At 37.6% G+C, this 24,394-nt stretch overlaps 7 protein-coding genes and 1 long non-coding RNA gene across 12 annotated transcripts; 5 read left to right on the top strand and 3 right to left on the bottom strand.

Moving 5' to 3' along the window:
- The first annotated feature begins 1,700 nt into the window (after positions 1-1,700).
- Positions 1,701-3,263, top strand: LOC135789986 (uncharacterized transmembrane protein DDB_G0283675-like). The gene is made up of 3 exons (XM_065300078.1): positions 1,701-1,767; positions 1,832-2,017; positions 2,070-3,263. Exons 1-3 carry the CDS (start codon positions 1,756-1,758, stop codon positions 3,180-3,182), a joined length of 1,311 nt encoding a protein of 436 aa, XP_065156150.1. The 5' UTR covers positions 1,701-1,755; the 3' UTR covers positions 3,183-3,263.
- LOC135789990 (uncharacterized) lies at positions 3,195-4,960 on the bottom strand. The gene is made up of 2 exons (XR_010547693.1): positions 4,840-4,960; positions 3,195-4,800 (listed from the first exon to the last, which is right to left on the bottom strand). It is a non-coding gene; the product is annotated as an uncharacterized lncRNA (long non-coding RNA).
- LOC135789988 (glycine, alanine and asparagine-rich protein) lies at positions 3,734-4,868 on the top strand. Its single transcript, XM_065300080.1, has 4 exons — positions 3,734-3,863; positions 3,929-4,162; positions 4,226-4,610; positions 4,684-4,868. Exons 1-4 carry the CDS (start codon positions 3,846-3,848, stop codon positions 4,866-4,868), a joined length of 822 nt encoding a protein of 273 aa, XP_065156152.1. The 5' UTR covers positions 3,734-3,845.
- An 840-nt stretch (positions 4,961-5,800) lies between the features above and the next one.
- Positions 5,801-10,631, top strand: LOC135789989 (leukocyte surface antigen CD53-like). The gene is made up of 4 exons (XM_065300082.1): positions 5,801-6,142; positions 9,380-9,553; positions 9,797-9,976; positions 10,045-10,631. Exons 1-4 carry the CDS (start codon positions 6,083-6,085, stop codon positions 10,327-10,329), a joined length of 699 nt encoding a protein of 232 aa, XP_065156154.1. The 5' UTR covers positions 5,801-6,082; the 3' UTR covers positions 10,330-10,631.
- Positions 10,632-10,726: 95 nt separating this feature from the next.
- On the top strand, positions 10,727-11,830 carry mge (translocase of outer mitochondrial membrane 22 homolog mge). Of its 2 annotated transcripts, XM_065299099.1 has the most exons (3): positions 10,727-10,817; positions 11,076-11,173; positions 11,274-11,830. In XM_065299099.1, exons 2-3 carry the CDS (start codon positions 11,096-11,098, stop codon positions 11,577-11,579), a joined length of 384 nt encoding a protein of 127 aa, XP_065155171.1. In that variant the 5' UTR covers positions 10,727-10,817; positions 11,076-11,095; the 3' UTR covers positions 11,580-11,830. The 2 variants fall into 2 exon arrangements, with proteins under 2 accessions (XP_065155171.1, XP_065155170.1); XM_065299098.1 differs by lacking the exon at positions 10,727-10,817 and having other exon boundaries at positions 10,866-11,173.
- Position 11,831: 1 nt separating this feature from the next.
- Positions 11,832-12,511, bottom strand: LOC135789313 (essential MCU regulator, mitochondrial). The gene has a single exon (XM_065299100.1). It carries the CDS (start codon positions 12,336-12,338, stop codon positions 12,048-12,050), a length of 291 nt encoding a protein of 96 aa, XP_065155172.1. The 5' UTR covers positions 12,339-12,511; the 3' UTR covers positions 11,832-12,047.
- A 597-nt stretch (positions 12,512-13,108) lies between these two features.
- Positions 13,109-24,168, bottom strand: tws (protein phosphatase 2 regulatory subunit tws). 3 transcript variants are annotated; one of them, XM_065299651.1, is made up of 3 exons: positions 23,494-24,168; positions 16,590-16,781; positions 13,109-15,625 (listed from the first exon to the last, which is right to left on the bottom strand). In XM_065299651.1, the coding sequence occupies exons 2-3, from the start codon at positions 16,663-16,665 to the stop codon at positions 14,301-14,303; spliced, it is 1,401 nt and encodes a 466-aa protein (XP_065155723.1). In that variant the 5' UTR covers positions 16,666-16,781; positions 23,494-24,168; the 3' UTR covers positions 13,109-14,300. The 3 variants fall into 3 exon arrangements, with proteins under 3 accessions (XP_065155723.1, XP_065155724.1, XP_065155725.1); XM_065299652.1 differs by lacking the exons at positions 16,590-16,781; positions 23,494-24,168 and adding an exon at positions 16,099-16,379; XM_065299653.1 differs by lacking the exons at positions 16,590-16,781; positions 23,494-24,168 and adding an exon at positions 16,182-16,379.
- On the top strand, positions 18,097-19,521 carry LOC135789614 (uncharacterized). 2 transcript variants are annotated; one of them, XM_065299531.1, is made up of 2 exons: positions 18,097-18,403; positions 18,466-19,521. In XM_065299531.1, exons 1-2 carry the CDS (start codon positions 18,247-18,249, stop codon positions 19,419-19,421), a joined length of 1,113 nt encoding a protein of 370 aa, XP_065155603.1. In that variant the 5' UTR covers positions 18,097-18,246; the 3' UTR covers positions 19,422-19,521. The 2 variants fall into 2 exon arrangements, with proteins under 2 accessions (XP_065155603.1, XP_065155604.1); XM_065299532.1 differs by having other exon boundaries at positions 18,098-18,403; positions 18,469-19,521.
- Positions 24,169-24,394: the final 226 nt, after the last annotated feature.

The raw sequence follows: 24,394 nt of genomic DNA, 5'->3' as shown, positions 1-24,394 counted from the left end.
TTTAATTTTGGAATTAATTTTATAAAACTGTATGCATTATTATGCATTCATAATAAACGCGCTTTCTAAATATGATAAAACAATATTTTTCACGATGTCAAGCGGTATTAATTCATGGTCAAACGCCGAGAAACAAGGCGAGTCGCGGTAAATGTGCGCGGATCTACCGACGATAAGAGATAACAACAAACCGGTTGAATCGCACGCAGCAATTGCAGCGAGAATGTCAAGCGGAGAATACGCCGAGAGCAAAATACAATATACCTAGTCGGTTTGCATTTAGACAAATTGTAAACAATGAACTAATTCTGACGCGTGAACTTAGTAATTAAAGGAGTGAAAAAATTTCAGGAGAAGAATAATATTAGCAACCTCTTTGTTCATTACCTAAATTCGCTCAATAAAAAAATGTTGCTTTCTCAGAAAGTAATTTTATTTAAAATTGTACCTACCTTGTAATAAAAATTAGGAGTTAGTATCCAACGGCGATTGTTATATAGTATATCCCACCTAAATTTAAAGGCACTAAAACATTTTTTTATAAAAATTTCAGAAGAGCAAAATGTTAGGATAATTTCACGCACGCCCGTTCAACGGAAACGTTGTCGATGACCGATTGAATATAACACGATTTATCGAATCAAAACAACGAAAACGACAAAACGACAAAGCAACGAAAGAGACGCGTGCAGGCCGACAACAACAATCTCGCTCGACTGATTAAAATCCGAATGACACCCCCGGCGGCCTCTCTCGGTGATCAGTCGAATTATAACATGATTGTTTACAAACACGAATAAGTGCACAGTATAAAAGATACATAGTTAAATTCTTAGAACATAATTTTGTTCTGCAATGACCCAAAGCATCATCATATCATTTGGTTATTTAATATCCGTAGGAAATTTTCAGAAATGTATATATATTTAGTTCCAGTAAATAATGCTTGATAATCAGTTATTGTCTGAAAATTTCCGAGCAAATGGCAATAAAAAGATTGTAATATAAAAACAAGAAAGTTGCATATTTTAGTAATAAGTTTCCCAGCACAATGTAAATTTTTGATTGTTAGTACACATTTGTATGTGGCGAGCTGCATTTATGCTTTCCTTACGTAATCAAACATTTAATCAACCACAATGTAATTTAACAAAACCACAAAAACAGATCTGCAATACTAAAATTATTTCCTTTGTTCAATTTTTACTAATCCAATTCACTTTCTTTAACCAATTGTATAACAAAAATTCTGAACAATTTCCACAATATCATTTTGAGTCTTTCATTTTAGATTTCAAGTTAAAACTTTTACGTTATAAGAAAAATAGTCACTACAAACACCTTGCACTTGATTGATGACTTCAAGTTTAACTTTAATGCAGGCACGCCTCTAAAAAATGTCGTACAACATTCACATTAAACACGAATTTTCCGGTGCTAGTATTGACTCTTAGTGATTGCCGTGGTAGAGATAGTCCTTATTCTTTTCCAATTATGCATGTCGAAAGTAATTTTGCAAAATAATTCGCTAAATCGCTATTCGACGCGCTTTTATTTTCAAACCGCAAGAATGTGTGACTTTTCGATTGAGTAAACATCATTCATCGACCAAGCTTTGTATTATATCTTCGACATCAAAACTAATGCGATTGTTGCGCTCTTGCATTGCATATTTGTCTATAAATACTGGAAACAAATTATTTTAGTGTCAGTTGGATTTCAATTTTGTGTCGAGAACCAGTGAAATATTTAAAAATGCAAATAAATGTACTTCTTATTAAAACATTTGTGAGAAATATGTGAAATGTATTAACTACTTTTTTAATTTCAGGTATGTTGTGTTATATTGTTGGCAATAATAAGAATTGACGCACAAAGTCTAAATTTACATGGATACGTCGAGAATATTTACGGATATGGTGATAATGTCCCAGCTGCTACCCAGTTCTACAATCCAACTTACACTCCTAGCTCCGAAAGAATAAAACCTTCACAATTTTCACCTGGATTATCACAGGTTTGCAAAATATATTATCTTAAGAATAATTATGTTGAATTAAATTTTACAGTATCAACAGCTTTCATCTCCAAGTCAGGATACACCATATTCTCAATATGTATCACCACCACATTCTTATGGCTCATATCGATTCAATTCGCAACCATCACATAAAATTTATCAATCTCCATCGGAAACAATTATCACTCCAGTTCAGCATAGTACTGTCATTCATCATACGCCTTATATATCTAGTATCTCCAGTCAAAGTCCTCCATTTGTTGGAAAATTACTTTATTTAAACGGAAAATCCCCTCATGTGCATGTTCAACCACTACAGCAACCCCCTGGGCCTTTACAACACCCTTTACAGAAACCTTTGCATTATCAACAACAACCACAAAAATTCTATCCGTCACAACAAATATATCCACACTCTCAAGGGCAATTCCTGCCAATTAGGAACCCAGCACCACCAGCACAAGTTCAGTACATCAACACCAAACCACAACCACCAGCTGAATCTTCATCATCCAATGCAGCGGAAAATGAGGACGAAAAAGAATCAGAGGATATCGAAGAAGAAAACGTAGATTCTGATGATTCCGAAGAGAAAGGTGAACTTAACGAAGAAAACGAAGATGATGAAGATTCGGAAGAAGTTGAACGATACCGAGACGAGGAAGAAGACGATGAAGAAAAGGAAGATCGTCCAAAATATACCAACTACTCTTTCCATTTCCACTCGCCACAAACAAAACCCAATAATCAACAAAAACACAAAGAAAGCGAAGATGACGAAGAAGAAGAAGATGACCATCGTGGAGGATATAGAACACATGAAAATGTCGAAGAAGACGAAGAAGAAGACTCCAACGAAGATTCATCTCGTTTAAACTACAATAAATACAATAAAAAAGTACCCAAAAACTATACTAAGTTCGCTAAGTATGAAAAACGTCCACAAAATAAATACGCATATAAACCAACAAATGATAAGAAGTTTGATTATGAAAGATACACATTTACTACATCAAGACCGGAAATCAAACACAGAGATCACCAGAAAAGATATAAACAACATTATAGACATGGAGATGCAGAAGGCAGACCATCAAAACATGCTCCAACCACAACCAAACACATGTACAGGGAAAAGTGGTTTATAATGAAGAAGATATAAACAATATTAATATTTTCTTTAAATTAATTTAATTGTTTTATTATGTTTTATGTTGTTTCAAAATAAATGTATTTTGCTTTAGATCTTATTATATTATTTTTCAGAGTATTTCATAATCTGTGGTATATGAATGTGGCGATCAAGCGTGAAATTAAATCCCGACAGAAATAATGTAGTACTTTTACTCGTACTTGCACTTTCTTTAAGATGTCTTAAATTTTTATTGGGTGAAAATTAAATAATATAATTGAGCACTTCCTCATTTCAGGATTTCAGAGTACGAAATATTAATAATAATAAATTATAATGCATTAATTAAATATCAGTCGTGACTTATCTCGGAATCTACTTTTTTGAGTTGTGAATTATCCTACCAAACCTGGAAGTAATTATGTCAACTGTTAATATAATAACATAGTTTGTTAAACCTGAAGACAATGAAGACCAAGTTGGGCATATAATTGTTATATGCAGCAGCCATATTCTGACACATTCTCTTGATTAGGTGAAGTTGAATTAACTTAATGATAATAATTTTAAAGAGATCCCACTTTGCAAGATGTAGATTTGGATCAATTTTGTTCACCTATAAAAGCAGCATCGGATTCTTGGGATTATTCATTGTTTTGTCTTGTTGACAAGTTGAAGCATCTACTAAGTAATATGATTGCCCTTAAACTAGTAAGTTTACTTAATTACTTAAATTAGTTTATCTTAAATTGCACTAATACTAATTATTTTTATAGATTTGTTTAGTGTTGGTGGCCTTGGGTGTCAATGGAGGTGTCCCCAGTAAACGTGGACTCCTGGATGGTAATTTCGGCAATTTTGGAAACAGTTTCGGCGGGAACTATGGCGGTGGTTTCGGAAACAACCATGGCTTTGGTGGCAATGACTTGGGATCAGCTTTTGATCAGGGATTTGGCCAAGGATCCAATAGTTTCGCTCAAGGACCTATCATTTTGGCAAAACCTATCGTCGTAAGTTAAAATTTAACCTAAACCCGTAATAAATTACCAAATAATTTCTCTTTATAAAACTAGATCCACAAAGTCAACTCCTATCCACCAGTGTCTCCCGCTGAAATAGCTTCCGCAATCTCTGCCGCAAAGGAAGCAACCAGCCAGGTCTTACAAGCCCAACAACGCGTGCAATTCGCGAAAGAAGCCGTTCTGAATCAACAACGCCTGGCAAGCCAAAAAGAAGCTCAAGCCGCCATCACAGCCCAGAAAGCCGAAGCTGCTGCTTCTGTGCAACGCCAAGAAGCAAACGCCGCCGCCACCTCAGTGGTCTTAGCTCAGCAACGTTTAGCTCAAGCTAAAGCCGAAGTCGCTGAGCACCAACGCATCGCAGCCTCCAAGGAAGCACACGCCGCGCAGATCATTCACCGAAGTGCCAATGCCGCTGCGCATGAAATACAAAAATCAGGTTCGAATAACCACTGACCTATCATAATCAACACTTTGTTAAGTCAATATTAAAATTATAATTTCCTGAATAGAAAACACCGCTGCCAAATTGGCAGCTCTTCAACGATCTGAAGCTACTGTTTATAAACATGCATCCGCCGCAAAGGACACGACCTTATCTGCTGCATCGGCCGCTGTTGCCGCCTCAGCTAGCCATTACCCGCAACAGGGAGGTCCTTGGATTGCACATCCCATTCATATTGGAGCATGGCAATAACTTAATAATATCCCAATTAGAATTACATATATAGCAAATTATATACGCATTATATACGCGTTAGTACATTATTAGATCACGTATTATCTGATTGTTGCACATAATAAATATAAGTTTTGGCAATCTGCGTCGCAATTTTTATTGTTTTTCATACCTCACTCGACGAAACTATATTCGCACAACATTAGTGCCAAAACATCACTCAAAACCTACTTGTTTTCGTGCGTCATGTAGCTGTTATTTTACAGATGAAAAAAAAACCAAGCCAATTAAATCAAAAATGTATCGCATGATTTAAACCGAAAGTTGAAAGTCATCAATGGAATATTGATGCGACTGATGCACCATGTCAAATGTTAAGTTAAATCCGGTTCATATCAAACGCAGCAGACATACGAGTACAATTTTGATACAGTGTAAACACTCAATCATTCCCAAACATCACTTTATGTAAATTTTTGTTATACTATTTATACGTTCGATGAAAATGTCTGTCTAAACTTAACTGAACAAAGACAATTATTTATTCATCACTGATCATAAATATTCGCGTCGTAAACATATTCGGCGTTGTGTGACTGCGTTTGGCCTGAGTGAACAAAGCCGTAATATACTTACTGTGTAGTTGCGCGGTTACTTAGCACTCCTACTACTGTGAGATGTATGTTACGGTGTTTTGCGCCTCAGAGGTACAGGGAAAAGCAAATTTGCTCAGCCGAGTCGGGACAAAACAGAAACGCACATCCACCGAGCGTTGTGCGACTCCGCGGTGACGTTTGAACCATTCGAACGGTTCGAATGCTTTGAAGTTCGCCCGAGTTCACGAGCACGCCTGTGCGCAGCAGCATTAATCAGCAAGTAGCAAGCTGCACGCTAAGCGAGCTCAGCTCATGCGTTCGACTCGACCAGCGCCACTCGCGCTCATTCACTTACCGTGCGGGCACGATTCGTCGTGGACGGGCAGAGTGCGATCCCAGGTTCCTATAACACAAAAACAACACTGAAATTTCGCGCAACAAAGAGCGCTTCAAATCGAAATATCATAAAATTAAATAATTTTATATGTGTTAAATTTAAAGTGCTAATTATTACATATATAATCAACAAAGTGCGTCTTAAACTGACTTTCGTTTTTAAAAGCGTATTTTCTCATAAATTTATTTATAAAATATATTCAGTTTTATTGTTGTCTGTGCCAGTGTAAACCAATCAAAATGGGTTGCGCCATCGAGATCGTCAAGTATTTGGTGTTTATATTTAACCTGGTATTTTCGGTGAGTACAGAATCTAAAATCGGAATTGTTACAAAGCGCATTCAAGACAAGAGACAATAAGTTATCAGACTAGACATTGTGTCCCACTGCAATCAACATTAAAGTAGAACAAAGCAGTCCTAAATCATACACCAAGTATAAAAATCAATAAATTTTTATGTGCACAAGTGTGGATATTCTGAGATCAAAGAAAAAGCAATATTTTCCCGATTAAATTTGAAAATTATGATTGCGAAGGAGTATTTTTTCAGCGCGTGAAAGCGATTTGAATTATTTGTTTTGGATTCAATTTCGTTTAATTCCGTCCGATATCGACATTGGACATCCGATTTTGGGATCGTAAACGCGAGTATTTATCTGCGTTCTGAAGCGCCCGAAAAATGCGCAAATAAACAGCAGTGCGATTCAAAGAGGAGAGCCCACGTTACCAATCCGATCGTATTTTTTAAATAAAAAAACAACATCTTTTTGGCACCCTGCCAACGCCAATAAAACGCAACAGCGCAAATATTTAATAAATCCATACATTGCAAACGATGCAAAGGAGATTCAAAGGTTGTTTCTAGAAAAAATATGCGCCGCAGAGGTCAAAATATTTTCAAAAATGTTGCGACATTAAAGTTGGTTACGAACAATGAAACATAATTGTATCATTGTAAGTACGCACATATGAATATAATAAAAACGATGATGTGATGTGAACGCGGTCGGGCGCCATCGTCGCCGGCTGGCGTGATGATGTAAGAGACAAGAGTCGAGGTCATCTGGTTCGGTTTTTAAGACAATTTTGGAAAATGTCGGCTCATCCAGTAACGCAACAATGTTGGACGTGTTAATAAACCATGACAAAAAGCAACTCGCCTTCGCAGAGAATAAAACAAAATCACTCAAATGTAATTCACATCAAAGTTGTAAAACGCTTTCATTCTGAACGAATTTTACTGTGGAAATGCGTAAGCATATTACGCACCGGCGTCACAAATTTCCAACCAAAGTCAAGACAAATTTATAAATACGCAAAATCCAACCGCGATTATTTTATACAAACTGTAAACCAGCACCCACGTCACTTTGCAACATATCTATTTAGTCATTACGAAATTATCTTCAATCGAATTCAGATGATTTAAATTTTCAAATGCAAATCTCCAACACGGTGACTCCTGACATAGTTCTAAAATTACGCGGCTGTTTCACATGTCGCTTTTGAGAACTGTTTTAACGATTTTCACGCGTTGTGAATAGTGGCAGGATGTGTTCGGAAATAGTACTTACCTAATTATGTCATGTGCAAACTCTCACTTACAAAAAGTGATTAGTTCCACACAATGCACAACTTAATACAAAACAATAACAACCAAAATCGATTAGAACTACAAGTCAATTACAACTTAAACATAACTTAATCGCGGAGTTTTTCCTTTGATTTCTACATTTTAAAGAAATAACTTGTAAGGTGGTACACTTTGACCGGTCAAAACCGAAAAACAATGTTTTACTGCTGTAGCAGTTGTAAAATTTCCAAATTTTCTACGCCTTTTAGAACATGATTTACGTATGTTTGTTTTTCAAACATTTCCAACACATAAATTAGCACTTGGCGCGTTTTAACTTCCGCCCGTAGAACAAATGCAACTTTGAAACGCCACACGTTGCATTCGATCGGAAACCGTTAGAGGTCTGCGGCATGTACGTAATTGGCGAAGAAGTCCATATATGTACCGTACCGACTCGAGACAGTGCTTTTAATTACAATTACAGTACACGCATATAAGTATCAATCGAACCAATAAAGCATCTGCTCGCCTGTTTTCAATGTTTGCCTTCACTTTGCGTAGCAAACATACAATTATCAAAACTATCGGGGTTCAAAAGCGTCTTTCATTGGTTATATTGCGAATCGGTCTCAGTCGGTTGCCCGCGTTTCTCTTTCGTTTGCAAATTTACCTGTACATTAATATATTTAGCCGATGTTGATAATTATACGTAACAGGAGTGCGTCGGGTTCGCCCAACCAGGTGGAACCAGTTTGTTTGCATGCCTGCAGAGCCACAAATTCAACTCAAACCTTCACTTTACTTAAATTCACGCTGGTAGTTCGTTGAACTAATAATTAGATGGATGGTTAATTATTTCGCCGAAGAAAAAAAAAAACGAAATTATTTTCGAACATAACAATTCGCAACAACTTAAATCGTATTTAACCACATAATTGCCATAAGTGCGACCTTAAAAGCTGACATTAAATTGATATACTGATGCATTAATGACAGTCGAGTAATATTCCCAGCAGAACATGATATTACCTTATTAACTGCATGTCAACAGTGCACAACAAACGCCAGAGGAGTGTGTCACGCCACGTTATTTCTAACACATTGCACAAAACCGCGCAAAAATAGCGTATGTGCATCAGGCGAAGGTTAAATAGTTTAATTATTGCAATGCGCCAGGGACGCTATAAACAACGGATAGCTTCAGCTCCAACTGAATTTAAATACAAACTGTATATACATGATATTTTAATGCATTTTAGTTTTTCACCGGGGAATTACTATCGTAGTGTCGGCTTGTTGTTGAAAGTATTGCCAACATGCGAACGAACATTCCGATAAACAAGTTAACAAATTGCTGAAAAGAGTTTTTCACACGGTGTTTACGATTTTTCTATACCAAAAACTTTTAATGTTATAAAAATAGAGTGTTAAGTCACCACACAACACAACTATCACTTGCATGTTGTATAGGTAGTACTAGTTTAAAATTATGAAACAATATGCAATATTATATCAACCAGTAGAAAAATTAATTAAAAAATGAATAACAGTTACAGTTAAACACATGAATAAACTTTCCTCGCCTTTATGAGGAATGTTTAAAATGTAAAAAAATATAATTATAACTTTTTAAAGACTTAAACTGTCTCCATTGTGCCCATCAACCAATAAATCATAACATATTGTTATTTTTCAATTAGTGAATGAATGAATCATGGTGGTAATAACACGGCAACAAGTAGCTACCATCATAATACAGTGATTATAACTTGAATCGATCGCGTAATTAATTTTAATTTAGTGGAGAGATGTAGAAATTATTGTATAAGAATACACGGAACCGAAATACAATGCAATGCAATTCGAATATTAATTTAAAGAATAAGAAATGTATTAATGTGTTTGTTATTCAACTAAAATTTACTTTATGTGTTAATTTATGATTATTTTCTGTTTGCAGTTGATAGGAGTAGCGCTATTAGTAATCGGCGTCTACTTTCACTTCAACATGTACAGCCTAGGAGTGGATGAAGGAGCCCCAATGTACCTGATAGCAGTTGGTGCAGTCGTGTTTATCATCTCATTTTTCGGCTGTGTGGGCGCCATTCGTGGCAACAGTTGCATGCTTAAAACGGTAAACTACCAAAAACAAATTTTATTACATGCATCAAATCCCAAGCTGATAACCTTTTCATGTTGATAACCAACATGGACATGTTTTTGTCCAATTGGTAAACAAATGCAATACGAAAACGAAAGTAACACGTCATGTGTGTACAGCATGTGACTGATACTGATGTCACGTAGACATTTCATATTCATAACAAATCTTACGTCAACTTTATTAATAACAGAGAATAATCTATGTGGTTTTCAGTACGCTGTGCTGTTGATACTCCTCTTGATTATACAAATCTGCATCGGCACTTATGATTTCATCGCCCTCAAAGACGTTAAGTCCGTACAGAAGGAGGTCAAAGAGAATGTTCAAGAAATGTTCGATAACTACAACGCGACTACCAACGCCCGCGAAGAAATGGACAACTTACAACAATTGGTAAGTAAAATACTTATTAAATCAAAATTGAATTAAAACCAAAACTAATTGAATTCATTTTTTTACAGTTGACCTGTTGTGGTGTAAATGGCCCAGAAGATTGGCTCAACAACATCCCTCTGAGTTGTTGCCAGATCCCTGAAGAATCTACCAAAAAAGTCTGCACGCGTACGAGTAATACTCTTTCAACTGACGGATGCGCAAAACGCGGTACAAGCATGATGCTCTATATCCTGCGAGCAATCGGTTATGTCCTTTTCGCCACGGGCGTTTGGGAATTGCTTGGTATTTTTGGCGCGTTCTGTTTGATAAATTCGCTTAAGAATCAATACAGAAGAGGTGTCTATGCTTAATCGTACTTGATGCCTATAAGAGAGTACTTTACTGACAAATAGAAGAGTTCTCAAAAGTGTTTTGACACTTAACTCTTGAGTGCACTTATCTAATAAGATACATTTATGTGTTTACTTATTTATAAAAGCAAATTTTTGTATATTACATTGTATTTTCTATAATTAAGTGCTTTCTTCTCTTTCTTTCACCTTTCCGCGATATTTGAAGTGGAAAGAATAATTTTGTACATTTAGAAGACTGCCACCGTATATATGTGTAAAATGTATGTAGTAGTAAATAAAGTTGGTCGAAAACAAAACAACATCCCGATTTTATTCTCTTTTGTTTCACCTAGCGCCCCCTATGGATGTTATCGCGTACTTCAAAAACTAATCTATCACCACAAATATAAACAAAGGTAAAATTACAAATTGTCATAATGTGATATCACCTAAATAAGATTTTAAACACAAATATTACTTTGAAAACGTATAAAATCATAAAAACGGTAAATATATTTGCTAGCAAACGGTGCTTTCTTCGTGCCCGGCGTTTTAGTGTGCGCATGCGCTCAACTCGTCTGCCTGCTTCTTGTTGACATTTATCGAATTTTCCGTATCGGCAAAAGCGACCAAAGCGACCAAAAGGGCATCGCGTGAATATATCACCCACATGCAACGTGCCCTGAATTAACATCACCCGCGCCCACGACGTAACTGAATTTACCTTATATTCAACTAATCGACACATTTTCTTATGGCACCAGGTGAAGACTTCGACAGCGGGATGGAGAGCCAAGAAACAAGTGCGAAAGACACCACACCGGAAAAGCGATCCGAACTCGACACTGACTTAGATAACGAGGTAATAAATAACATCTAATTCAAACTCTAGATACGTATAAAGAGTTGAAATTTCACAAAGCACATTTTAGTCTAACCTCACTTACTTGTATTTTATATAGCCCGACGAATCAGTGACGGAGCGATTATGGGGCCTCGCCGAAATGTTCCCCGAAAGCGTACGCAATGCAACCACCACGGTGGTAACCAACACCACATCCGGCATTAAGAACTTCTACAACTTTTCGCGGAACGCGATGTGGATTGTGTTCAGCACATCAATTATCTTGTTTGCACCTGTTATTTTCGAAGTGGAGCGCGCACAGCTTGATGAGATGCAACGCAATCAACAGAAACAGTTACTTTTAGGTCCTAATACTGCCATGGCTGGGGGTGGCGGCTCATTGATGCCACCAATGCCGCGGTAAACCAGCCAACATCAATTACATTGAATGTTAAATTGTGAACTTGTTGAATTGGGAGTAATTGACAAGTTTAATAGTCAGTCCATTGCATTAACTCAATTTGGTACTGTGTTTGTGTAAAAAATAACTAAACTGAACAAAGTGAAAATGGCACATTACCAATTGCATTTGTTTTTTCTTCTTTGAATACCAAATGGAAAATCTGTTAGTTCATTTTGTTTTTTAGAAAATATAAATAAATATCTAGAAAACCAGTGTGACTAGAACTTGTTTATTTCTTACAATAGTTGAAAGGGAAGAAGTTGTAACAGGTAATGACACATCTTTAGATTTAACAATACAATAAATACCTTGTCTGTCTCTTTTGTCTTATACAGAAACATTTGTTCAAGTTGTAATTTAATTGAATAACAACAGCCTAGCAGAGTTTTAAAATTTATGAATTACTTCTTTACTCATCTTCAGTAGGGCTTAGTCATCATCATCGTCATCATCTGATGGCACAAATAGATCATTCTCTTCAAGGAATGAAGCCATGTACTTACTAATAGTGGCACCAATAAGTATGCCTGGTACAACAGTGCAGATTACGCCCACGATACCAAATGGGGTTCGTGGGGGCTCAGGGAGGATCGCCCCAGATCTCTTTTTGTACGTTTTGAATCGCACCGAGTTGTTTAGAACTTTGCTGGTGTTGCAAAGGGGCGCGGTGGTGGTTAGCCGTAATAATCCACCAAGGTTTACTAGTTTTGCGCTTGTCATCTTGGTTAAGTTTATTATTATGTGAGGGAATTTTTTTCAGTCGTTCTGGTCTTTGGATTAGTCTATATTTAACTTACTTTACTACATTACTTGTTCGAGGAAACGCGATTGCGATAGTCGCAGTCGACGCAATACAGTGCCGCCAGTGGGTTTGTCACTTTCATGCGTCGAAAATACGAAATGAGCAGAAAGTATGCGCACGGATTCAAAAATTGTTAATTGATGATGATAATTGTATGGATTGTTTAATTAAGTAGTAAAAACTTACTGAGAATAGCTGGAAATTGTGTGGAGTCTTCAAATTGTTTATAAAACTATACTGGTAACAACTAATAACATAGTAAAACGATACTTGTTTATAGTTAGAAAAGAAAAAAGTAATGCCAACCTAACAAAACAACTATCCACTGCTGAATGGGGATATTTATGTTCTGCAGTGTAAATATTTTATAGTCGCAATATAAATTAATTCATAAAATTACAAAAATAGAAACAATAAAAACTAAAATTAAACATTTTATAAATAAATGCTGTTTATGCATATGTATCTCGCAAAAGAATATGAAAAACTAACCTCAAAATAAATTTAAAATAACCTAAAATATCCCAAATTGACAATTACAATTTTTAAAACAAAATACAAACGTTTCGTGGTCTGATTTTTGATATTTTTACTTGCTTTTAACCATTGATGATTTGCAAATTAGGTTTTCCCTAAAACTTCTGAAAAGTTAGGATTTGGGAAAGAGAGTAAATAAACGAACGCTGCATATTTATCAAGATTTTGTTTCGTAGCAAACCATTTAGCGCGAGGAATGTATGAACAACGTTTTCACACTTTTGCATGATTCCCTCCTCTCACTCATCCATCTTAAAAGTACATTATTCACAAGTTATGTTCAATATCATCGCACACCGCCAACAGAAATGTTTTATTTGGTGTCCAGTTCGAAAAACAACGCAAAACTCGGCAATAAGTAACGTTCACCTGGTAATCCCCCCTGCCTCGGCCGCAATTTTACGCACTCGATAGACATACAAACTAAAAAAATTAATCAATAATTAGTAACTTAGCAATTGGTAGCTACCATAAACGAATTATTAAACTTACTGCGTACCGCACTTAATCAAAATTTCGCGCCACAACGCTACGTAATTTAAATGTTCATGTTCTCATCATATCTTCGCTTAGTTTAGGTTTCATTTTCACAAGTCGTTTACATGGCACTTGAAAGGCTGTCGCGTTCATGTCGAAATCTCTTCGTATCATTAAATCGAATATTCATATAAATGTTATTACAGTAATGCGTGTGAGTGAGTGTGTGTGATTCGGAATTATTAGGCTCATCTTAGTACATACAGACTTAATTATTTACGCGAATCAAGACATTCAAATCGTGATCAGTTTTAAAATAACATCTCAAGCCGCCTCTCCTATCTAGTTAACAAACGAAAAGTGTAGAAAATTTACTATTAATTCGTATTTACAATTTGTACACGTTCATGATGCATGAATACTACTCGCCGCCGCCGTTTCGTAGCTTGTCTTCATTTTGATTATATAAAAAATAACAATATGTACTAGTAACACACATTCATCGTCTGCAATTCCTGTGTCAATGTTTTGATGATGAGTTGCAATCAGTTGCGTTGAGAGGCCAAAGTTAATGCTTTCATTTTGACATTCGGAAGACGTTGCTTACACACATTAACTTTGGATTCAAAGCTGAACATAATAAATAACAGCAGAAAGAAAATTTAAGATGGTGTCTCCAAATTACTTAAGTGTATAATTTAATTAATTAATGTGTACCTATCGAGAGGGGTTTGTTATACGATGGTCTTGATTAATAAATTGATAATTAGGTGGTAATCTTAACACGCGCGCGCAAAATCCAACCATCACTTTAGTTATTGTTTCTGTTTGTGAATCTCTCCTCAGCCAGTGATGAGCAATCCGTGCTAGAACTTGTCCTGGAAGAGGAAAAGATTGTTCGTCGCCGCAACGGCGATGATGTTCTCAGTCGGGTGCCAGGCGGTGTGCAGGATCTTCTTATTGAAGTCGAGGCTGTCGACGCTGATCTCGTCCTTTTTCCTCTTGCCGCTGCCGCACACCTTGCGCGGCTTGAGTATCGTCTTCGGCTTGGCGATTTCGCGCGACGCCTCCAGCGTGATCTCGCGCTTCGTCGCGCGGTCGAACATGCGGAAGAAGTTGTTGTAGGAGCCGGTCATGATCGCAGTATCGTTGCCGTTCCAGCAGCACTCGAACTTGTCGAAGATGCAATCGTTCTCGTACAACGAGCACAGTTTCGACCGCAAGTACTCGTGCACCAGGTAAGTCTCAATCGGCTTCGTCTCCATGTGCAGATCCCACACTTTGACAGACATGTAATCACGGGAAATCATATACCTGCCCGAATTCGACAGCTTCACATCGGATATACTCGAGATGATCTCGGAGAAAAAGCTACGATTGGTTGGATCTTCGGGTTCTTCGAATAATTTCGCGTGACGATCGCACAGCGCTGACGCGCGCATATCGCAGAGACGAATTGTGCCCTTACTGCTACTATAAACGAACAGATTACACTCGACTGGATGAAACTCTGCGGCGGTAATGACCTCGGTCAGCTCCTCCATGTTCGTCGGTTTAATATCGACAATGTTGAAGCTCTGATCTGTAATCTCCAGATTCCACAGATTAATTCGCAGATCATCCGCGGAGAGGTACGTCTCTTGGTCGGAGTTAACCGATATCGAATTGATGTGGTAAGTGTGCGCATTGGCGAATATCCGCCGCGGCGACGCTTCCACCATCAGTTCCATTGGTTTGATCACCGGAACGCGTAATGAATGTACGCTCGACGGGTCCACACGGCCTCCATTCTCGGAGCGTGTATTGTACCCTTCGACCTTCTTATCGCGCTCGGAGACCTTCCACAATTTGATAGTTTTGTCGTTGGTGGAGAGCAGGAAGTGCGCCGGGTTTTTGCGCTTCAGCCAGCGGATCTTGTTGATCTTCTCCTCGATCTCGAGGCTCTTGAGGTAGTCGAACTCAGGCTCGTGTGATTGGAACGTCGAGTAAACATTGTACTCGCCGCGTCGCGGCAGCGCCGCTTTGGAGCTGGGATCGCGCTGGAAAATCACAACACGGCCACCTTTGTCGCCGGTTGCGAGCAGCTCGCCATCGTGGTTGAACTCGACGCAAGAAATGATGTCCGCTTCGGTAACATCATCATCCAGCGTTCCTTTCACCTGGGAAAAGCACCATTGAATATCTCCATTGCCTGCAACATCAATAAATTAATTAACACTTGCAATTTATGCATTGATAGTGTGAAAATACTGTGGAGGCAAGGTGAGCTTGAGTCAATGAGTTTGCTGAGTGGGATTTTAATGGGTTTGGAATAGCCGACAACAATTGAAGTGGAGCACAAATTAGAAGCCATTTTACTTAGGTTATTTTTGGTTAATGCTATTGCTATAGTAACAAAATGTTATTGCAAGCAATTGTTAAAGATCAAATATACAGTGATAGGTATCTTGTTTGTTGAGTGCACAAAGGGTTATGACGCGTTTCGCGTTTGTTTCTTAGATACAAAAAAACAAACGCGAACCGCAAACAATCCGGTCACGCCGAAGGCGCTCTTGTTGGGCTAGGGCAGTAAAGTGTTTTCCACGGAATGAATTAAACGCATGCCGTCGCCGAAAACAGTCTGCGTGCGTGCGTACTTAGAGAATGCGAAAGAATCACGTTTACCTTCCATAGTATAATGCGGACAAACAGTTGGCGCACGAAACTAGTCACATATCACAGCATCGGGGTCATGGATGACCACTTACCGGCCATGATGGCACTCTGGCGGGCTGTGCGCACGGACGCGAGCGGCGACACCGGATCGCACGAGTTCGGCAGCGGCGGCCGGCGATCGCTCGAGTTTTGTGCGAGTGGCGGCGGGCGGGCCGCTTTTTCGTTTGAAAATCCGCTGCGAATCTACAACAATGGCGGTCTCACGCGGACCGTTTGGCATAAAGTGGTCGCCTGACGTCACTGCAACCGCCGAACGCGGCGATCGGGTATCATCGCTACGAGCGAATAATAGTTATACAGACTGGCTTTGGCGGCGCCACATGCCGAGGTATGGACAGGATCGTATTTAGAATTATTTTAAAGTAAATTTACACAAATACGCATAAACAAAAGATAATTTTAAGCTTATGAGCTTAAGGATGATAATGTGCTTAGCTTACCTGCTTGCGAGCGTTTGTTTCCGCCGACGGCGTTGTTTATAAGCCCTCCGAGCTTGCTGAAGCTGGTGTGGCGCATGGTCGGGGGCCCCGTGCGCGCCGCCCCCGCCCCAGCCTTTCTGCCGATCACCGGGGAGGCCCATAGGCCGATGACGCCGCCGCTCCGGATTTTGCTGCCCGCTATTCTACGCCTTTCTGTCAATCAAACAAATGCAAAACAAATGAAACACACAACAAGTCAACAATAATTACGTGGGTATATCGCTAACTATTTTTATATTCAACACAAAATGTATTTTTGTCTGCTAAAAGTGCATAATCAATTAAGAGTCGTGCGGTTGCAAAATTTGTTACGACAGTTCGAAAAGTTGCACTCGTTCTCGTTGGCAAGATGCCGCCATGTTGGCGCAGCAAACAACATCCGCTTGGAGTAAATCACGCCGCATTTCGACATCCAAGCAAATAATAAATCGAGTGTGCACACGCATCACTTCTCATCAACAACATCGGCTTATTGATCCTTGAATTATTGTTCATTTAAAGATTATGGCTAAAAATATTCCGCCGGATTTAATTGGCAAGAATGCGACTGCACAAAATATTTTCAACTTGTAATTGAGGTTATAAAATCCAAGAAAAAAAATTAAATGTCTTCAGGAGGTTGAAATTTGTGACTAAGATTTAAAGGTCATTCAAAGGTCATTTATTTAGGGTGGCAATCTTATCATTAATCATAGGTTAAACTGTTTTAATCCTTTAAATTAGTGAAAATTTTGTTCTTTTTGTAACATATTCTATTTTTCGGTAATTGTTTCATCGACAATTTGCAATTCAAGACTGGTCGCCGGGTCTAATCGATGCGCATCAATATTCAGCTCGCAGACTAGCGAATTGCACGAGCAAAGTTCGAAGGACTTTCACTCGCAGGACGAAATGCGAAGAAAGCGTCGGAAAAGTTGCCAACTCATAAATTTGCTCTCTAACGGCAAAAAAATGCGTTGAAATTTTATTAATCACGACTGTGAATAATATATGTATTAAACATTATAGTAAACTAGCTTTTGCCCGCGACTTCGTCCCGGTAGTGTTTAATAAAAATGTAATTTGTTTTTACTCTATTGTTCTAGACATTGTATGTGTCAATTCTATCAATAAGATTCGTAATTTTATTTTAAAGAAATTAATTATATAAAGAATTGCTAATAATGCACTTCAACGCGCCATCTCGGATTCAACTATTTAACTATAACTATGATTGAATCTCAATGCCAACTTTTATCCTATAGAAAAAGACTTTTTTTAGGCTTTTCCCAGCAATTATTCAAAATGTTCTCGTCGTTAAAACCATCCTTGGACTTTAACAAACATTTTAAAATAGGAATAGGCCAAATTGGTCTAGGCGTTGTTGAGTTATGCGCTTACAAACAAATTTTGCGATTTATTTTTATATTATAGAAGATAATATCTATAATTTCAACTAAATAATAACTAAAATTACGTAATTGATAAATGTTTATTCCATAGCAAGCTGTGACAATGTCAAATTCGAAATAAAACATGTCAAATCATACATTCCAACAAAAGTCCACCAGAACCATAGCACATCGTCAAAATTTCTAGTGTAATCGCAATGAAACGATAATTAAAGACCAAAAAAAAAATGAAGATATCAGCGTCGGTTAGCCCGGCCGAGCATTGGCTCACGCTGATGAACTGTACAATGTGCAAACGAACACCGGAAGCGTCCCCTATCTACAGGTGCAACTACGGACACGCTCTATGCTACTCTTGCTTCCAACAACTTATCTCACAAGAAGGTAACAAACAAAATAATAAATTCCAAAAATACCTAACATTAAATTAACATTTTTCCGTAAAGCAGCAATTCCTGTCTGCCGTGAATGCGGCTCTGAACACTTCACACGCCAAGATGTCTCCGACGATTTCCTCAGAAAACTCAAAATCAAACCGGGCATAGGTCGCCCGTGCCGCTACGTACTGAAACCAGACCAACCAAGTCTCACTTTAGTTCCAACGACCGCAATGGTCACAATCGAGCAACTCTTCCAGCTGCCAACACATCAAATCAAAGAACTCTTTCAGAACTGCACCAAGGAAAAACTAAACTATTTGAAGCAGCTATCAGCGACTGAAGGTCTCACTAGTAAATTGGCAAGCTTATCATTTCCGCACAAGGCTATGTATCACAATAGAAAACTAACCGACGCAGATAAGTCGTTTGAAGCTCTGCAGAGTCGCAAACCACTGAGATGTCCGCATGATATGTGCAACAAAATCGTAGCGATTTCCTCCTTCAAAGCGCATTACAAGTACGAACACTTTAATTTCAAGAAATATAACATGATCAGAGGCAACGAACTGTGTATACCTTTCGATCCAGCTGTTTTACAACACGGAAAAAGCATTTGTTTGGGTATAATCAGCATGTTTCCCAACCCGGATGATCCCAGACGTGTTAGAAGTGACGATGAGTTAACATCTCATAACTCTATGAATATTTTTGATGAGAAAAATGAAGTTGATACGTTCTGGTTGATGACGACTGGATCACAGAGTGATAATCCACAATTCGCTTATATACTTTTATGGTTGTTTACAACCAATGAAGACGTTGTCTATAACAGCACGATTGAATTGACTTCCGAGGAAAACACCATGACAATGACGACGTTTTGTAAGGTGAATAAGATTTATGAGAGTCAATGTATTAATGAGGTAATGCGGAGGCAGAATTGTTTATATCTGGCGTACACGACGATGAGGAGTATGTTAATGTATGGGTCTACGTTGATGTTTCGGATGACAATTCATTGAAAATTATTAGAATATAATATTTCGCTAAATGTGATTCATATTGTGTTTAAATATGTAACAGAATTTGAATAAATTTCGGTTGGTCCGGGCCTGGATTACACTTGCGCATGCGTATTATTATCGTGGGCGTGGCTCCCTTATCACTTTCGGTTTTTGTACGGAGTTAATCTGTGCATTTAGAGTGAAATTGTTTTTATTGTTTGAATTGTTCGTCTTGTATTGTCTATTTTGTGTGTTGCGTGGTATTAATAGAAACAATAGGTTTATTAGATAAGTGCAGAGGTTAGCTGGAAGACGCGAGCGCTAAGCGGAAACGGAAATGTTGGATTTCGTAACGTTATTAACGGAATAATAACATCACCCACGTACGTGTTGCTACTTTTATTTTCCGGTAGCTTATAATTCGATATTCTTTGAATATTTTTAAAACTACACTTTAATTTCCGGTTGACCAGATGTATTCACTTCCGGTTTGAATTTTTAATTAAATTTTATATTTTATATATTATTTTATATTTTATAATTATATATCGACATGTATGGCTTTTGACGTCCGGTTTTCCGGTTTTGCAAAAATGATCGCATGATAGAGTGACGAAGTGGTGATGCACGGTTTGATGTGACAGTTTGATGCTGATATGCAATATGCAAATGAAATCGCGGCGAAGGGGTGTGTGCGCAAAGCACAGAGGATAAAATGAAGTTTCATCATCATCCTGCCAACCCTGCGGCGCTTTACGAAATTAAATGTCGCTTTGAGTAAGAGAGCTGAGTTTGTCGCGGCACTAACACCTTCACCGTGCCGGCTAACAACAAATTACAAGTTTAGGTCGTTCGCACACAGATTTACGACGGCGTCACCTCAACTTGATTAATTAATTAATTAATGTCTACGGTTTTCATCATTTTCACCTTTATCGATTATTTTTGATATGTTATTAATATGCAAGCAATACTGTGTCTATGATAAGTGATATCAATATTGATTTATGTTTTATTTTGTTGTAATGCAATATGGCGGGTAAAATTTATGCAATAGTTGATTATTACTATGGAAATATTCATTACATATGACAAAAATTGACAGATTCATGTGTACATAACCCCAAAACTAATTAAAATAAAAAAAATATCTTCGATAATATAAAAATGAATCGCAAAATATGTTGGTAACCGCATAACTCAACAACGTCTGGACAAATTTGGCCAATTCTTTTTTTTAAATGTTCGTTAAAGTCCAAAGATGGTTTTCACGGTGAAAAAAAATCGAATAATTGCCGGGAAAACCCTAAAGACAGCCCTTTTCTATAGGATATAAGTTGGCATTAAGATTCAATCATGGTTATAGTTAAATAGTTGAATCCGAGATGGCGCGCTGATGTGCATTATTAGCAATTCTTTATATAATTAATTTCTTTAAAATAAAATTGCGAATTTTATTGATAGAATTGACACATACTATGTCTAGAACAAGAGGGTAAAAGCGAATTACATTTTTATTAAACACTACCGGGACGAAGTTGCGGGCAAAAGTTAGTTTATGATAAAACGCAATAAAAAATTTAAAAATCAGTATTAATTTATATTTTAAATTATAGATAATGTCATAATAATGTCATTTCATAGCTTATGCAACCAAAAATACCAAAACACACGAAATTAACCAAAAAAATACACAAATCTGCTCCTAATTATGTAACACAAACAAATATTATGCTAATTAAATTAAATCAGTTGATGTAACTGTGTAATACCTAATTTACCATGCATGGCCAATTTTTCTACACGTGTAACCATAAATTTACTAATTTACCAATGACAAGCGTTACAAATGCGCCAAACTACAAACACTCGAAATGCAAACATCATGTAGGTGTACTACACTTGCCATGATGATTATGCGCACTAATTGCAAAAGTTTGATGGACGACATCGGCGCACCAGGACACGAACATGAAATTCGTTGCAAATTGTACGTACTTGTCCAGATAATGTCAGCAAACTATGCGTTTGGAATGACAATAAATAGCTAAAAGCAATAAAACAATGCGTTGTTGCACAAGGACTTCATGACTGGGTTAACAGTTTAAGTTTTTGAATTCAATTTAACGATTTTTGGTTTTCTAGTAGAAGTAGTAACTTTTTATGTCGTCAATGTTTATTTTTACTAAAAATAAACACTGACATATACAACATAACCTATATTTACTGGAAACAGTGTCGTGGCCACACAACGCCATCTGTTTACGTAAAAAATTACTGGATTTTTATGCAACACGTCTTGAAACTGGCAAATTAACACTTTTATGATAATTGCTTATTAAACGTAAACAAACCAGATGTTGTTGATGTTTAATTCTATTATTATATCTGCAAACAGATGATATACTCACTAATATGTGAGTAATAGTGCCAGTAGCACAGTAGTGTACTGCCTAGGCAGTAAAATACAAAATATTTTTACCGATGTCGATTTCCTTACGAGTTTTTGCATTTATTTGCATTCCTACGGGGTTTTAATTTTAATAATAACCTAATAGTGTAATACGTAGGTAATTCTAGGCATAAAGATAAGTAAATGTTAAACAAACAACAACAGAGTGAAGCAAGCAAAAATTAAGCAAAAAAATTATCGCAATATGTGTACAATTGCAACACTTTTAATTTGCGTATAATTTGTGTAAATTAATTAGAAGCCAAAACATAGTAATTAAAAGTTCGTTGATTTATTTGTACAAACAAATAAAAAATGTGGTAAAGTGAAATTCAACCAACAAAAGCAAATTTTTCCTTTGTTTGCCGTTTCTATGACAACGTCAATCAGAAAACTGATTGGAAAACTTCAATTAAGTAAATAAAGTTCTAAAAAACACTATGACGCAACGATGGAATAAATCAAAATGGGAAAATAAAGGAAGTTTAGCCGTTTCCCGACAGCCGGTGGGTCATTAAAAATATTCGGCGCGTATTTATAGCGGTGTTTTGTTTTGACATGCGTGCAACAATTCTAAACGCAGCATTCGGAGCCAAAACCATGCGAATTGATGAGTTTCAGTCGTGTTTAGATCAAATTGATCGATAAAATGACTTAAAACATTTTATTTCTTCGAATTCCGTGCAGTAATAATAGCAAACATTTCGGAACATCAAAAGTCCCGAAATAATAACTATCATAAACAATATAAAAGCAAAACATGTAAAAAATGTCTGGAGTCTGGATATCTAGACGTAGATATGATAAATGTTGATTTAATGATGATTGCTGAAATAAATTTTGTATTTTTGCTATTTTTTACTAAATTATTAACAAAATTTTTCGAAAATTTGTGTTCATGATGAAGCCGTTGATTATAATCAACTTTAGATGAAATTTGAGGTTAAATAAAATGAAAGCGACGTAATTCCAGAGTAAATTAACACCCGGAGGATATCGATATACCTCATGTGGCCGTCGGTGTTGTTTCAGGCAAGGCGTCTCGACGCCGACGTCGCTAAACCAACCTTGACATAATTTCCGCAGCAAGCCACCGCCATGATGCGTCGCCGCGTCGCAAAACGTGTGTGCAATTTTCTAATGATTCCGCGTCGGACGCATAAATCCAATAACAAAACTTAGCGCCTGAGCGTTTAATATCGTGCACGTGCAGACTTCAATCATGATACTGACGTATCAGCACAAATCATAATCTCTTTACCTGTCACACGCGAAATCCAATTAATTATAGACAAAATAAACATGTTTTGTTCGCGTAGTTTTTTTTCGGATATTGCGTGATGTAAAGAGTTGAAATTTTGAGAGAAGTAAAAAAACTCACGTGGTTTGAGCAAGAATTGACCGTGAGCCAATTTTGCGTTTTCAGCCAGAGACAGCGAGCATATTCTTCTGCCCACACGTGCGTGAGATAACAGTTTTCGCGAGGCGATTGTTTTTTGAGCAAACAATTGTCATTTGCGAGCACAAGATGTAAAATATACAGGAAAACATGTTCTGTTTTCAAATGAAACAAAATGTATTGCTGCGCCATTTTGAAAAGTTGAAAAAAATAAAAATAACGGTAATTTGCATTCTCACCTCAAATAAATATAACCCTCAGGTAGATACACGAATAAATATTACCACCGGTCACAATTAATGCGTTTTTAAATGTTTTCCAATTAAATTTTTATGTTTAAGAGTAATATCTGGTTCGTGCTGGTTTATATGGCCGTCTTGTGATGATCAACAGGTCTCGGCACACGCAGCACACACCGCCCTTTCGTGTTTTAACTGTTTGAACTCGCGATGCGTCTGTTGAAAGTCGCAGACAAGACTGACACTTGCGCTTCGCGAGACAAAACGACGACACGACGCGCCGCAGTCTCACATAACACACGGCGCATGAAACGAATCCACACACATGTGCACTGTGAGCTTCAACTGCCCATCTGGGGCCAGATGGGCACAGGCACCAAACTCACCAACTCACCGTGAGTTCACCGCTCCTAACACAACGATAACACTTGAATGACAAATGAAAATACTCATATATCTTTATGCTTAATATGTATTTGAATAATAATTTTAAAATTTTAAATTTTTAAATGTTGTTTTTAATATAATTAGGCTTGATAGTTGTTGTCGAGTGAAAAATTTAGACCATCGCGTTCGGCGGTCGTTCGGTCACTGTGCGCGATGCGTGCGAGCAGCATGTGCAGCACGCTGAGTGTAGGAGTGTGTGGAGAGAAGTTCAAAAGCGGATAACGTGTGTAATGCGAGTGGAGGCACGAGAGGCACGCCACGAGTTTGTAAGTCGTGTGTGGCCGGACGGTCGCACGGTTTCGCACTTGGCGCCGCACGAAAAGTCGATATCGGGTCGGTGCGCTCAACCCGCTCAACTCATTCCAATTCCCGCGCGGTTGTTCCTTACGAAATGCACTTCGGTATTCCCACCAGCGATGCAATATTTAAGAAAATAGGTGCGTCCAGTCCTGTA

Source organism: Atheta coriaria, unplaced genomic scaffold, assembly GCF_025399875.1.
Source record: "Atheta coriaria isolate IRGN ID8LTWV9N9 unplaced genomic scaffold, Caltech_Dcor_3.1 hic_scaffold_3_pilon, whole genome shotgun sequence".
Lineage (NCBI taxonomy): Eukaryota > Metazoa > Arthropoda > Insecta > Coleoptera > Staphylinidae > Dalotia > Dalotia coriaria.
The sequence above is the reverse complement of the archived record's forward strand: the minus strand, read 5'-3'. Positions and strand labels throughout refer to the sequence as shown.

What these genes read in the sequence shown, in the direction of transcription:
- LOC135789986 (XM_065300078.1), top strand. An exon ending in TTTCACCTGGATTATCACAG is followed by an intron (nt 2,018 to 2,069) that starts GTTTGCAAAATA and finishes TAAATTTTACAG; the next exon opens with TATCAACAGCTTTCATCTCC.
- LOC135789988 (XM_065300080.1), top strand. An exon ending in TTTTGGCAAAACCTATCGTC is followed by an intron (nt 4,163 to 4,225) that starts GTAAGTTAAAAT and finishes TTATAAAACTAG; the next exon opens with ATCCACAAAGTCAACTCCTA. An exon ending in GCATGAAATACAAAAATCAG is followed by an intron (nt 4,611 to 4,683) that starts GTTCGAATAACC and finishes TTTCCTGAATAG; the next exon opens with AAAACACCGCTGCCAAATTG.
- LOC135789989 (XM_065300082.1), top strand. Translation starts at nt 6,083, where the DNA reads ATGGGTTGCGCCATCGAGATCGTCAAGTATTTGGTGTTTATATTTAAC. An exon ending in TATTTAACCTGGTATTTTCG is followed by an intron (nt 6,143 to 9,379) that starts GTGAGTACAGAA and finishes TTCTGTTTGCAG; the next exon opens with TTGATAGGAGTAGCGCTATT. An exon ending in TGGACAACTTACAACAATTG is followed by an intron (nt 9,977 to 10,044) that starts GTAAGTAAAATA and finishes ATTTTTTTACAG; the next exon opens with TTGACCTGTTGTGGTGTAAA.
- mge (XM_065299098.1), top strand. Translation starts at nt 11,066, where the DNA reads ATGGCACCAGGTGAAGACTTCGACAGCGGGATGGAGAGCCAAGAAACA. An exon ending in ACACTGACTTAGATAACGAG is followed by an intron (nt 11,174 to 11,273) that starts GTAATAAATAAC and finishes TATTTTATATAG; the next exon opens with CCCGACGAATCAGTGACGGA.
- LOC135789313 (XM_065299100.1), bottom strand. Translation starts at nt 12,338, where the DNA reads ATGACAAGCGCAAAACTAGTAAACCTTGGTGGATTATTACGGCTAACC.
- tws (XM_065299651.1), bottom strand. Translation starts at nt 16,665, where the DNA reads ATGCGCCACACCAGCTTCAGCAAGCTCGGAGGGCTTATAAACAACGCC. An exon ending in AAACAAACGCTCGCAAGCAG is followed by an intron (nt 15,626 to 16,589) that starts GTAAGCTAAGCA and finishes TTGATGTTGCAG; the next exon opens with GCAATGGAGATATTCAATGG.
- LOC135789614 (XM_065299531.1), top strand. Translation starts at nt 18,247, where the DNA reads ATGAAGATATCAGCGTCGGTTAGCCCGGCCGAGCATTGGCTCACGCTG. An exon ending in ACAACTTATCTCACAAGAAG is followed by an intron (nt 18,404 to 18,465) that starts GTAACAAACAAA and finishes TTTTCCGTAAAG; the next exon opens with CAGCAATTCCTGTCTGCCGT.